At 41.0% G+C, this 13,344-nt stretch overlaps 2 protein-coding genes across 6 annotated transcripts in view; one reads left to right on the top strand and one right to left on the bottom strand.

Annotated features, from left to right (window-relative positions):
• Nucleotides 1-13,344, bottom strand: part of LOC145435023 (baculoviral IAP repeat-containing protein 2-like) — a 406,058-nt gene that overhangs the window by 119,782 nt on the left and 272,932 nt on the right. The window lies entirely within an intron of this gene.
• On the top strand, nt 4,648-6,413 carry LOC145435326 (uncharacterized). Of its 2 annotated transcripts, XM_080312620.1 has the most exons (3): nt 4,648-4,852; nt 4,919-5,660; nt 5,722-6,413. In XM_080312620.1, exons 2-3 carry the CDS (start codon nt 5,450-5,452, stop codon nt 5,820-5,822), a joined length of 312 nt encoding a protein of 103 aa, XP_080168746.1. In that variant the 5' UTR covers nt 4,648-4,852; nt 4,919-5,449; the 3' UTR covers nt 5,823-6,413. The 2 variants fall into 2 exon arrangements, with proteins under 2 accessions (XP_080168746.1, XP_080168747.1); XM_080312621.1 differs by having other exon boundaries at nt 4,648-5,660.

Raw genomic sequence — 13,344 nt, 5'->3', positions numbered from 1 at the left:
TCGCACCGACAAAATGTAAACTATTGCGAGATGAAGATCGGGACAGGAGAGGCAGCGAGATAGAATTTCTCGATATCTGCCTAGTTTGATAACCATGAGTTTTCGCAAAAGTTGTAAAATGCCAATTAAAGTATGACCTGTTTGTGTGGAAGATGGTGTGCATCATCTTTGCCGTCTCGTACTGAATTAGGTCGGCAACTCTGAGTATACCATGACTTCGATATTCCGGGAGAATTCGTTGCCTGGGAGGTAATTTACTAATGACACGAAGAGCCTGGTTCTGGAGAGTTTTGATTTTTGTAAGGTTTGTTACATTTGTATGTCCCCATATGTTTATTGCATATTGAAGCTGAGATTGAAAAATAGCAAAATACACTGCGCACAGTACCTTTTGTGGCATTAGATATTTCAATCGTTGTAGCATGCCCGTAGCTCTTGACAATTTCGAGGTGACTGAGTCGATCTGAGGTTTCCATGACAATTTCGAATCGACAAGAATTCCAAGATAGCGAACGTGATCAGCTGGGTTAATGATAGTTTGATTTATTCTTACAGAAAATGGATTGTTTTTTTGCGAATTGGATTTATTAAATAAGAGAAGTTGGGTTTTACTAGGGTTGATAGAAAGTTGATTACTTCTCATCCAATTACAGATCTTTGTCATTTCATTAGATGTCAATTCTTGCAGGGTCTGCAAGGATGTTGAGGATGCTGAGAAACAGGCATCATCAGCGAATAGTACGGTTTTCAGAGAGGAGACCTTGCTAACATCATTGATATATATAAGAAATAATAAAGGCCCCATTACAGACCCCTGAGGGACGCCACAAGTTATAGTTGATGGAGCGGAGATAGTACTATTGACATACACACATTGTCGTCGGTTTTTCAATTATTCAGATATAAGTTTTGAGGCAATACCACGTATGCCAAACTGAACAAGTTTTCTAATCAGTATCTGGTGGTTAACAGAGTCAAATGCTTTGCTGATGTCTAAAAAAACACAGCATGATGGTTTTTTGTTATCAAGTGACTTGAAGTGTCTGGATGTCATGTCGGCTAGTGCCTGCGTAGTGCTTCTATTGGCTAAAAAACCGAATTGCTCATCGGATAATAGTGAATTTTTCATAACAAAGTCAATGATTCTACGGTAGAGTCGTCTTTCAAATGTAATGGCAATTGAGTTCAGAACTGAAATTGTTCTAAGTGTTGGAGGTATTCCTAGGCTTCTCCTCGCCACCTCATCCGCGCAAGGGGTGTCATACAAAAGCCTAGAGGTGGGCCGTGCTATAGGTCGGTAGTTACGGAAGATAATGAAGAATATCTGCCTGGTGTAAATGACCATAGTAGTGGAGCAACACCACGAATACCACAAAACAAACAAGAGCAGTGTCATTTAGTGGGTATCTATGACACGTGAGTCATATAGGGCTTCTTTGATGGTGGCATATGACTCCCAGAGAAACAGAATCACGAATACAAATCGTGAATAGAAATCAGAACACCCTAATGAAGGGGTTCTCATCATTTTTTGACCGTGGACACTTTTCTGGTTTTAAAATGTTCTGTGGCCCACCTATTAGTTTAGAGCAGGGATGGGCAAACTTTTGAGATCGCGGGCCGCATTCAACATCTGAATCCATTCGCGGGCCGCACTATATAAAATCGGTATTATAAACCAAAACGCAATATTGGTATTTGATTATATATTGAGGACATGGAGACAAGATATATGCTTATTTAAAACAAACCAAAGTTTGCTTTGATAATATCGTACACGCGTCAGAAACATAGTGGCGAAATTTCATAGGCTGGTTGACCTCAATAACCAATGTGTCAAAACTATAGAGATGAAAGTTCTAAGAACAGGATTGAAATTTAAATCTGTGAGCAGCGATCTGTTCATAGATTTACTAATTCCACTTTTGGTTCAGTTCCAGGACACACAATGCTGACAGCATCATAACCATGTTAGCTTCAAACACGCTTCTACTATGTTTAGATCAAGGGTCGCCAACTCAAAATGGGTCGCGGGTCACTTTTCAAAATTCCTGGAGGCCGCGGGCCGCAAGACTTCAATATCGAGATTAAAATAGGCAACGCAGTTTAACAACCACGTTTCATAACTCTACGTTAGTACAATTCTGTGCTCTGTAACATGGGCGACGGGCATAGTCACCACAAAATAAATAATATTTTATTGCACAAACACAAATACAACAAAAAATATCATGATCATCAATTTCATTCTATTTTGAACTATGAGCTGCGCACGATACCTGACAACACTCTGTAGCAACTATAAGAGGGGTGACCAATCTTTTTGCTATTCGCGGCCGCATTTCGATTAGTCATGTAGCTTGCTGCCGCATAATGAACTAAATGGGGCCAAATACCCACGTTTAACTGTTCATGTCCATTGCAAGTATACTCCGGACCAATCTATATTTACTCATATCGGTGTACTATGCGCACCGAAATCGTGAGTAGTCATGTTATGAAGAGCCACAGCGATTAGTTCTGTAGTCACGCCAAGCGGGAAAATGTTTTCACTTTCATTAGTGAATTTTGTTAATAAATATTAGCATATTTTGACATATTACTATCAAATATTTATTCTTTCTCGGCCCATGTGATCAAATTCATCGGTAGGGTTGATGCAGGGGGTGTATTCCGAAACTTAGGGAAGTTAATAATGCGGTGCTGCATCTTTTTGTGCCAATTCTTATTACTCCCCTTTGTTGCATGCAATTATTTCTTGACCTCCCATCAGATTTGTCGGTATAGTGGAGATATAGCCCATTTGATTCGCCCAAAAGCAGGCCTACCAGAAACAAATTTCATTCATGATGAGGAGAACACGGTTAAAAATTGTATTTCTTTATGGGGCGCATCGCGCATGCATCATTTTCCTCTGCTGTTTGCGTCTGTACTGTGGGACTTATATTACAAAGGACACTACTATATTAAAATCGAAAATTAACACGCACTGAACCGCGCCTAGCGCGAAGAAAATTTCCAGAATGAGTCAAACCTCTCATTAAATAGGGAGTCTATTCGCAAGTTCAATTTGCATATTGACGGCCGCTAATCCTAATTGAATTAAGGCCCGTATTCAGAGACACGTCTCTATCTCAAACTCCAGTCGTGCTCGACGGAGCAAAGGCCGAGTCAAGCTCGATTCGAGAGATCGTTTGGTATTTGGGTAAGATTTCGAGCGTTGCTGGGTTTCGAGTCTTTACTCGATAGATTAGACAGCTTGATGACTGCTTGCAGACGTCTGCAGTTTTGTTAATTGCTTGCGATTTGGCAATCCGCGGGTTTGGATGTGATGTTGGTTGCCTAGTATTGCCTTCAATTACGTCAACACATTATATTAGAATTATACGCTGGATGTATAGACGAAATAACACCGCTCAATAACATGACTATTTGACATACTGTAGTAGCCAAAGCAAATATTTTCAAATAATTAAACACCAGACTTCATTCTGATGTTTTCACGCATAAGCACAAGCTATTTATTGGATTACTGATGATGGGTATTGGTACCGCGTTGTTGATGTTTTCGCCATACACAGGGACGGACGGTTTTATCAACTGTATTGCGATGATCTAACATTGCGTACATTCATAAAGCGCCAGGTCATCTACCATCGTGTATTGCATTTGTACGCATCGCCGATGAGTCGGTTCTTGCTAGGATTGGAGGATCGCTATTGTAGAAAACAGCTTGTGTGTGGTTTTTCAGTAACATTCATCCTCCATTCGTTTCTACATATCCTGATGCTACGTTTTATATTAAGTGATAAAACAGAGCGTTAAGGAATTAACCGATTTTGCGAATCCATCGGAAACCTTTCTGATGAAAATGTCCGCCGATTTGGGAATAGCCTACGCAGCCAACGATGAAGCCATACGGCGCTAGAATATGATTTCCTTCATATAATGGTGCTATATATTAGAGTTGAAATTGTGAATTCAGCACCAAACATGCTCACAGCGCAATTTCCGCAATTTATTCTGGGCCAAACCGTTAAAAAGGGAATGAGTAAGGCCTTGAGTCTGCCCACGGCTTTACTCGGAAAACGCTTGCTCAAACACCTTATTTCGAGAGTGGCGAGATAGCGCAGTGGTATAATCCGCGGCTGCAACACCAATGGGTGTGGGTTCGAGTCCGACCGAGGTCGACTTCCGAACTCCGATACCTAAGTGTTGGAGGTTTACCTAGGCTCCTCCTCGCCACCTCATCCGCGTCAGCGGTGTCTTACAAAAGCCTAGAGGTGGGCCGTGCTATAAGTCGGCAGTTGCGGAAAATACAAAGAATATCGGCCTGGTGTAAATGTCCATAGTAGTCGATAAACACCATGAATACCCAAAAACAAACAAACAAACCTTATTTCGAGATCGACTCCAACCTCAGATCGTCATTGAATATCATAACCACAAAAGTACAACTCGAAAGAGCGCCAAGTTCGACTCCAGTCAAACTCGTTCTCTCGCTTCGCTTTCTGAATACCGATTCTTACGCAATGTTGACGCAAAATGAGTTTGAGCACTGAGTAAGGTTTCTTGAATACGGGCCTTGTGTCGACGGCCGCACACTTTTCCTTCTACTGCCGCAGATTGACACCCATGGATTAAAGACCTGATGGCCATCAGTCGTGTGTGGAATATAGTCGAACAGGTTGTCACTATTGCATCTTTCATACGACGCTCAGTTGCTCTCCGTAGCTCAATCTCTCGATATATGGGCCGGGAAAAGATACCCATGTGGTTACCTAGCGAGACAAGATGGTATTCCTTCTCCGAAACATTGAAGCATGTCATAAATGTTCAAACAGCTATTCAAGTAAGTAATTCAAGTAATTCATACATTTCTGTGACATTTGCATGAAGTCGTCGTTTTTGTTGAAAGGTCGTGTTTGTTCAAGAAGCGTCGAAACCGCACTTGAATACGGCGAGTGCATGTACTGTCCGAACAATCATCAATGAAAAGCAATTTTGGGAAGATACTAAAGCGATACATGGTCTACTCAAGCCGTATTATGTCATTACGGGTTAGTTGATTAAAATATTTATAATGCGGCAATTGAAAAAAAGTTATGTGGAAACTGTTCGACACTGACAATCATAACTTCATTCTTACTATATTGCCAATAATTTGCATTCCTTGATGATATGATATCACCCAAATCTATAATACATGACCAATTAGAAGAACATATTGGTTCTCAACAACAAGCAGTGTAGTTCTTTTGATTCCACAACGTTTAACTCAGAGTTACTGAGTGACATGTTTGAATTGTAAATCTTGCATTTTTGCAGCCATTTCAGAGTTGGACAATACTTCCGCTGGGCTAATCCTATCAGGCTGGAAGTGGCTCAAGCTTGAGTTGAAAAGACGACCGCTCTTAATGCTGATGAGTAGAGTCTGGTCCTATCGAAGATGCAACGAAGAACAGAAAACTATGTCGAGGGCCATCATCTTCTTGCCTGGGTTCTAGATCCTCGATATAGAGGTTGTGGCTTGAACAAGACTGGCAAAAAGCTTGTTCGTGATCTGGCCCAAAAATTATTTTCAAAGATAGAACCCAACTGTACTGATGGGTCTGCTTTTAACCTCATCAAACACTGGCTCGACTATGACCATAAAGAGGGTGAGTCTACCTGCGTACACCTAACACTGCACGTCTCTGATATTACCCTGATTGTTTTTAGGAATTTTCGATGCAGAATCCAGTATCTGGGCACCGTGTCTTACATCAAGACCGGCATTATTCTGGATGGATTTAGCTGATGATTCTCCAGAACTTTCGTAACTCGCCAGAACTGTTCTTTCGTGCGTTCCACATGCTGCGTCCTGTGAGAGACTTTGGTCATGTGCGGCAGCAACTGCAACCAAGAGTCGTAATCGCCTAACACAAACAAATCTTGAAGTTATGCTTCGAGTGAAAGATCACTTCATGGATACTGACTCTGGTACTGGAAAATAGATAAGGCGATGAGAAAGATCAACGCCTTGCTGGCAGAGACCACTCCAGACACCAACAGCTAGGCTCATGATGAAGATGCTACTGAAGATGCCGATGTTACGGATGCTTCTGATTTGACGCAACATGTCGGCTTGGTATTAGAACAGATATCGGACGATTCCAGCCACCAACATTTCTCTGCTGGGCTGATAATTTTCCAGTACGTGGATGAAGATTCAGAGCCTTGAATTATTCAATTGATGAGATTTGCGGCTGTACCTTGATTTACAAGATTTTCAATGGTCTGTGGCTCACTGTTGTTGTTGTTTAAGTTGTTATAAGTAAAATAAAATAATAAAAACCAAAAAAAACCATGGTTTTAATTATCGGATCGAATTAATCGATCCGAATCAGAGGCAAATTGATATTTACCGGAACCCTACTATTCGAATAATTCGATGCATAATTGAACTTTCCTCTGCATGATCATTAGGGCTTCTATTTTTTGTTGCAGCGCAACTTTGCTGTAGCCGAAAGCGGTATTATCTAGCAACAAGGTTTAAATGACTCACCTCCGGCGTTTAGTGATGATTTAATTACCCGTATTCTCGTCATGCAAAAATTATGCATGTATTAGTATGAATCTCAGATACAGCAAAGTGTGTGAGACTGCCTGTAAAAATTGCGCGAAGCAGCGACTCTAATTTCCCGGCTTATAGAAAACAACGACCCTGAAATTCTACTTCAGACGCAGCAAAGTGTGTGAGACTACCTGTAAAAAATTGCGCGAAGGTACATTTCTCGGCTTATAACAAATAACGACGCTGAAATTCTACTTCAGATGCAGCAAAGTTAATGCGTCTGTCTATATAAATTGCGCGAAGGTGCATTTCTCGACGCTGAAATTCTACTTCAGATACAGCAAATGCGCCAAAGTCTGCGCGAATAGCTGCATAAATTGCGAAAAGGTGCGTCTCTAATTTTTAGGCTTTATTGCAAATACCGATGCTGGAATTGTACTTATGTCACATAGAACTCGGACACTATCGATGAAATTCACATAAAATCATGCGTAGTTGATCGCGCGAAATGTACGTATAATTTTTATATATAACAATAAAACCGCGAGTGTAAAATAAAAGTTTAGAAGTGGGAATCGGCGAAATCCCATTTTATATTAATTAATTACAGTCTTCGCGAACATAGATAGTCCGAAATATACAAAAATTATTTCTGGAAAGTTAACGCACTAACATTATCAAGTCGCATTAGTCCTAAATACACATAATAGAATATCCGAGAAAAGTATCAACTAAACTCTAAAGTATAATGAATGTTGTTTATTTATCGGAAGCAAGCTATTAACATAATCGCGTAGTCCTAAATACACTAATGATGCGCGTCTAGTTCAACGTTGACGAGTGTCTCAAAATCGCATTTTATATTAACTAATTAGTGATGTGTAGAATTTTGATATATCATCATAAAACCGCGCCTAGTTTGACGCTGATGAGCGTTATCTGAGAGCTCATATTATCCGCGAAAATACAAAATCCTAAATGCACATAATAATATTATCTGGCGAATATAGCCTTGCATAGACATCAGTTTTCGAAACTTATGTATAATCTGAATTATATTTATTTCTCGAAAGCAAGTTATTATCAAGTCACGGAATTTAATCATCTAACGTATAATGAATGTTATTTATTTCTTTTAAGCAAGTTATTATCAATACATATCGCTAAATACACATGGAAAATCGGTATTGAAATTCACAAAACATTAGAATATCTGATATATGGTGCAAACGAGCATGAATACACACGGCAATAGTCTAGCGGTGAGCGATGAACGTAAATAGCCCCAGGGCCTGCACGAAACGGACATAACAACACTACTGCCTTCAAAATAGGTTATCACTAGGGCGATTTTTTTTTGACATGTCAAAAAAAGTCAAAATAAGGTCAAAATTGCACCGTTAGGTCAAAAAATGTCAAAATTGTTGACAAATAAAAAAGAATTTTCAACCTGCATTTCATTTGTATCGTAGATTTTGCACAATCGGTGAACTTATCGTTTGACATTTTACAGCTTTTAGCCTATACTTTATAGGCCTACCGTTGCAGACAAGCGCATTGTCTGCCCATTGTAAATCATAAACAGTCAAATATAAGAAATAAGTTGACACGGTGTTATGCTCAACGTACTGCAATATCACAAGTGAAGCAAGACTGCGTGGGAATTGCATGGTTCTTACATCTTTATGAGAAATTGAGATGTACACCATTGTCTGAATGAAGCAACACGGTGTGTCACCAGCATTGTACGCACGTACAATTTCGGTGTTGTCAGCCAACAGCTGCTACAGTTGAACGTTCTTTATCCATTATTCTTGTTGTTGTTTGTATATTCATGATGTCTGTCGACTACAATGGTCATTTACACCAGGCCGATATTCCTTATTTTCGATTCCGTATCCGCCGAGTATCTGCCAACTTGTAGCACGGCCCAATTCTATGCTTTTTGTAAGTCACCACTTACGCGGATGAGATGGCGAGGAGGAACCTAGATAAACCTTCAACACTTGGGTAGGAATTCTGGAGTCGACCTCGGTCGGACTAAAACCCACAACCCATTGGTGTTGTAGCTGTGGATTATCCCACTACGCTATCTCGCCACATCTCCATTCTTGGCAAGCTACTTAGTAAAGACAGACACTTTTTACCCGAGAATCAGATATATCTAGATATCCCTGCCGACAATGTAGGAAAGTATTTTTCGTTATACTACAACAAATTTTAATTATTTTCACCATAGTACGTCATGTAGGCTACTGGAATTCAGGGCCAGATTTTGTTAAAATAATATTTTGTCATGTAAAAATTTGTCAGTTTTTGAGTCAAAAAGGTTTTTTTCAGGGAAAAATACTTCGTACGGACAGACAGTTCAAACCAGAAATGAGGATATGTAGTACAATTCTAACATTTTTTGGGAAAACACCAAATTTGCATACGTTAGGTCAAAATTTGGTCAAAATTTAGTTTTTTAAGGTCAAAAAATGTCAAAATTTAGATTTTTTAGGTCAAAATCTCTCGTTTTTCAGGTCAAAAAAAATCGCCCTAGTTATCACCTATACTCGGGTCCCGAATTATGCACTTTTTACGACACTTCTGTGGATTTAACTAAAAAAAGTGGACACCAGTTAACATAGGCCTACAACAGCATAGCGTCCGTTGGTTATTTTCTTGCGATCTCGATCTAATTCTACGGTCTCACCAAATTTGTACATAATCTGAACCATGCCTACTTATCATCTGACAACAATAATTTAACTTTCAAGTTAGTATCAAACCTGAAACTATATACATATTAAAGGTCAACTATATCGACCGAAACAACTTTGGCTCATTCAGTAGAGTTTTACATGCTGATTCCAAAAATATACCTCATACCTTCTAAAATTACGTATTTTCTGAGATATCGAGCAGCGAAAGTCGCAAAATGCCACCACAGACGAAAACGGCAGTAAAATCAACGACGCATGTCTGTGACGTACTATCAGGAGGATTTCTGATGCTGCGGCTGTGGTGTATGTATTGAAGTGGGATAATGTCAACCTCTGAAGCTGTGGACTCAACTGATAGCTACACGGTGTCTAGTAATCTGATTACGACACTATTGAGGAATCCCCGTGTATAGGTAAGCCATTGAATGGTATATACCAGTGGTTCTTAACCTTTTTTCCTCCAGCGCCCCCTTTCAAAAATTATCGTGCTCCAGTACCCCCCCCAACGTCATAATGTAAGGAATGTAATAAAGACAATGAGTAAGAGGGAGGGCTGTAACAGCACTTCGTCAACCCCCTAAAAACGATTGCCTTGCGCACCCATAGCGTGATAAACCGAACTTCTGAGGGCTTCGCCCCCACGAACCCCCTATCGTGATTTCGATGGTCAGCAAAGTTTGTGTGGCCTGGTCGCCCTAGGTACCAAAATTTTCTATAATGCATGAATAGGTGGTAATTACATATATAAGTCGCGATAAACTGAGTGAGCTGTTGTATAGGAAGATAAAGGGCAGGTAATTTATAATTAAACATATTCGGGCGTGCCCGCAGGTACAATTATTCGTTACCAGGGCCGTAACAGCACTTCGTCAGCCCCCCCCACAAAAAAAACGTTGGTCCTGGGCCCCCATCGGGTGATAAACCAAGCTTCCGGGAGACTTCACTGCCAGACCCCCATTAGGCTGTCCTCTATTTGCTGAAAGCCTGTTAGGTATCTACATTGGGTGCCCATTTACTGACAGCAGCTATTATCGCCTAGTCGCGCGAAGCGCGAAAAATTTCACTAATTAATGATTGAATTGGTCAATATCATCGGGAATTGCATGTAAATTGAGATTAATTTTTATCCTCTCTCTGCTCACGTAAACACATTTACCGGTAGAGCTGAGTGAGGTGTAATGTTCCCTCTAAGCTGCGCATGTGCGCAGTGCTTACACGGTCTCTGCGCACAGAAAATCTACGTTGCGCACAACAAATCCGAAGTTATTACCTTTTTTTTAGTCGTTACGCACTGTTGTCCAGGGGTCTGCGCAGTGAGTTGTTGAGTGTGCGCAGACTCATCAAAACCTAAAGCGAACATTGTGAGGTTTCTTGGAAACTGTCGGGCCCGTTACTAATAATTAAACATATTCGGGCGGGCGAACCCGTTGGTATGACTTCGTTGCATGATGTTATTTCGTGACCCCCTGTCTGCAATATCAAAAAATATAGAATCGCTCAACGGGGATATCGCCCAACAGGAATATCCCTGTCGCCCAATCGTACTAAACTAAAAGACGCACACTATTTCAGATTGGTATTTCTTCACGGACATATAATTTTTCCCTGCCAGATGGAATTAGTCTTCTGGTTTTCAGATTGCCAAGACAGGAACATTCGGTGTCAGTCATTTAGGCGCCCATGGACAATTAAACCTATATGCATTTTGAAGGCTATATGTAACGAAGTTTTCGGTGTTAATTTGCTCTGAATACTCATTAAGGATATGTCCTATCACCACATCATCTACTGCGAAGCCATTTTTCTCCAGCGCCCCCCATACCGCCCCCCTGAGCCGAGCGCCCCCCATATCGCCCTCTGAGCGTTTCCGCCCCCTTCAAAATCGCCAGCGCCCCCTGGGGGGCGCTGGGGGCAAGGTTAAGAACCACTGGTATATACAATCAGGCATTACTGGACGACGAAAGTACCGTACCGTTTTGTCAAATGATTGGACTTGCGCATCGCTAAAACAATTACTGTACCGCATGCATGTAAGATTGTGCGGTATGCTGACGATATAAGCTTGAGGACCGATGTATATAACTAATACATATTGACTTTCCAGAGACGCTAGACCCGACTAGATTCACTCAGACAGGAATTCAGCTCCGCCGCATGCACGGGATCCGAAGTATTCCGACGTCGCTGATCAGTTCTCACAGTCTGCTACTTCCACTTTATGTATGTAATAAAATGGCTTTACTGGATTCTAATACATACAGCAAAGTCGAAAGCTTTTATTGGGTTACAATAAATACAGAATCGTAAGAATTATAATGTCATAGAAGGAAATTATCTCAATAAATCTATGTGAATAAGTCTTGATATTCCCAGGATTTTTCGGCGAATTTTCTTATTTTGATGTTATGCTCCAGCATGATGCCCTCGGCCAGGATTGTTAATGTTGCTGAAATAATAATTTACAGCAGAAATTCAATCATATACACCAGGGGTGGGCAAACTTTTGAGCTCTCGGGCCGCATTCAACATCTGAATCCATTCGCGGGCCGCACTATATAAAATTGGGATTATAAACCAAATTGCAATATTGGTTGTTGTTGTTAGTATTGTAAATATGGTGTTCGGCTACTATGGCCTTTTACACCAGGTCTCAAGAGTCTGATGATCCATTAGGGTCACAACTGTCTGCCGGTGAGGATAACGAATTCAGCCACTGGCAGTAAAATCCGTGGGTCTGATAACAGTTTTTTGAGCTGAAACGGTATGCCTAGATTCGCCGCTGTAATCTTCAAGTGATCGCGGTGGGTCGAGTAGCGTTCGCAATCAATTAAAAAGTGGTCGACCGTCTCGTTGACATCGCACGCATCGCATAAACCCGTGTCATGACACCCGATTCTGCGAAGGTGCCAGTTGAGTCTGCAGTGGCCCGTTTGCAATCTTATGAGAATTGATGAGATTTTTCGTGAAGATATGCTGCAGCTTGGCATGATTGTTTGCGAAGCAAATATTTCGCGATATTGCGAATATTCATCTGAGTCCTTGAATTCATCATTCCATCTTTGCTCACAGTGTTTGGCGATTTGCAGTCGTACTTCCTTGATTGACAGCGAGATTTGTTCGACCTCACGAGCTGACGTTGGGCACGCTGCGTTTCTGGCTAGCTGATCAGCCTGCTCGTTTTGCCCCACTCCTCTGTGCCCGGGAATCCATATTATATGCGTAATTATGTTGCTCCGCGACAGATTTCTGCAAGACAGAATAATTTGAGTGATTAAAAAATTCACATACTGACGATTGGCTATGGCCCAAATAGCACTCAGACTGTCTGAAAAAATAGCTAATTCACACTGTGGGCGAAGATTGTTTTCAGCCCACAAAAGACCCTTTAATATCCCGACAAGCTCCGCAGTAAATACGGACACTTGTTGTGGGAGAGCGACATTAAAAGAGTACTTAACACTCTCGACAAAGAATCCTGCGCCACATCCGTGGTCGTTTTTAGAGCCGTCACTGTAGATCCTTGTGTGGTTCCTATATTTTTCATTAATGTACTGGTTGCAAGTTAGTTCAATGGCAATAGGGTGGTGTAAATTGACAATTTGCGAATACAAACTGTCGTCCACACATATATAAATATCATCCCATGGGGGATTAGGCGGGGATTGTATGCGGTGAAGATGTAGCTCATCTAGCCACCGAAGTTTACTCAACATATTGAATGTGATGAATTGCTGAGAGTCCGGAAAAATTTCATGCCATGATTGAATCATCATGTTACGGCAGGGGTGATTGTCTCTTGCTCTAATGTTACAGCGATATTTTAGGCAGGAATATAAGTGTCTAATTTTTACGGGTTGTTCCCTGCAGGAGTGCTGTAGCGCATAGATAGGGGTACTATGCATAGCACCGCTGCATATCCTGAGCGCGGCATTCTGGATTGTTTGTATAGACCTCAATACGTAATTTGGAGAGAATAAATAAGCTTCTTGTCCGTATTCAATAACTGATCTAATCAAGGACCTGTAAAGAGCTAGCAGGCACTGTTTTGAAGCACCCCAGGATGTACCTGCTAAAGAGCGA

This window comes from Botryllus schlosseri, chromosome 3, assembly GCF_051294905.1.
Source record: "Botryllus schlosseri isolate E-star chromosome 3, Bs_hap1, whole genome shotgun sequence".
Taxonomy (NCBI): Eukaryota; Metazoa; Chordata; class Ascidiacea; order Stolidobranchia; family Styelidae; genus Botryllus; species Botryllus schlosseri.
Note: the sequence above shows the minus strand (reverse complement) of the source record. Positions and strands in the feature narration are given on the sequence as shown.

What these genes read in the sequence shown, in the direction of transcription:
- LOC145435326 (XM_080312620.1), top strand. Translation starts at nt 5,450, where the DNA reads ATGCAACGAAGAACAGAAAACTATGTCGAGGGCCATCATCTTCTTGCC. An exon ending in CGACTATGACCATAAAGAGG is followed by an intron (nt 5,661 to 5,721) that starts GTGAGTCTACCT and finishes GATTGTTTTTAG; the next exon opens with GAATTTTCGATGCAGAATCC.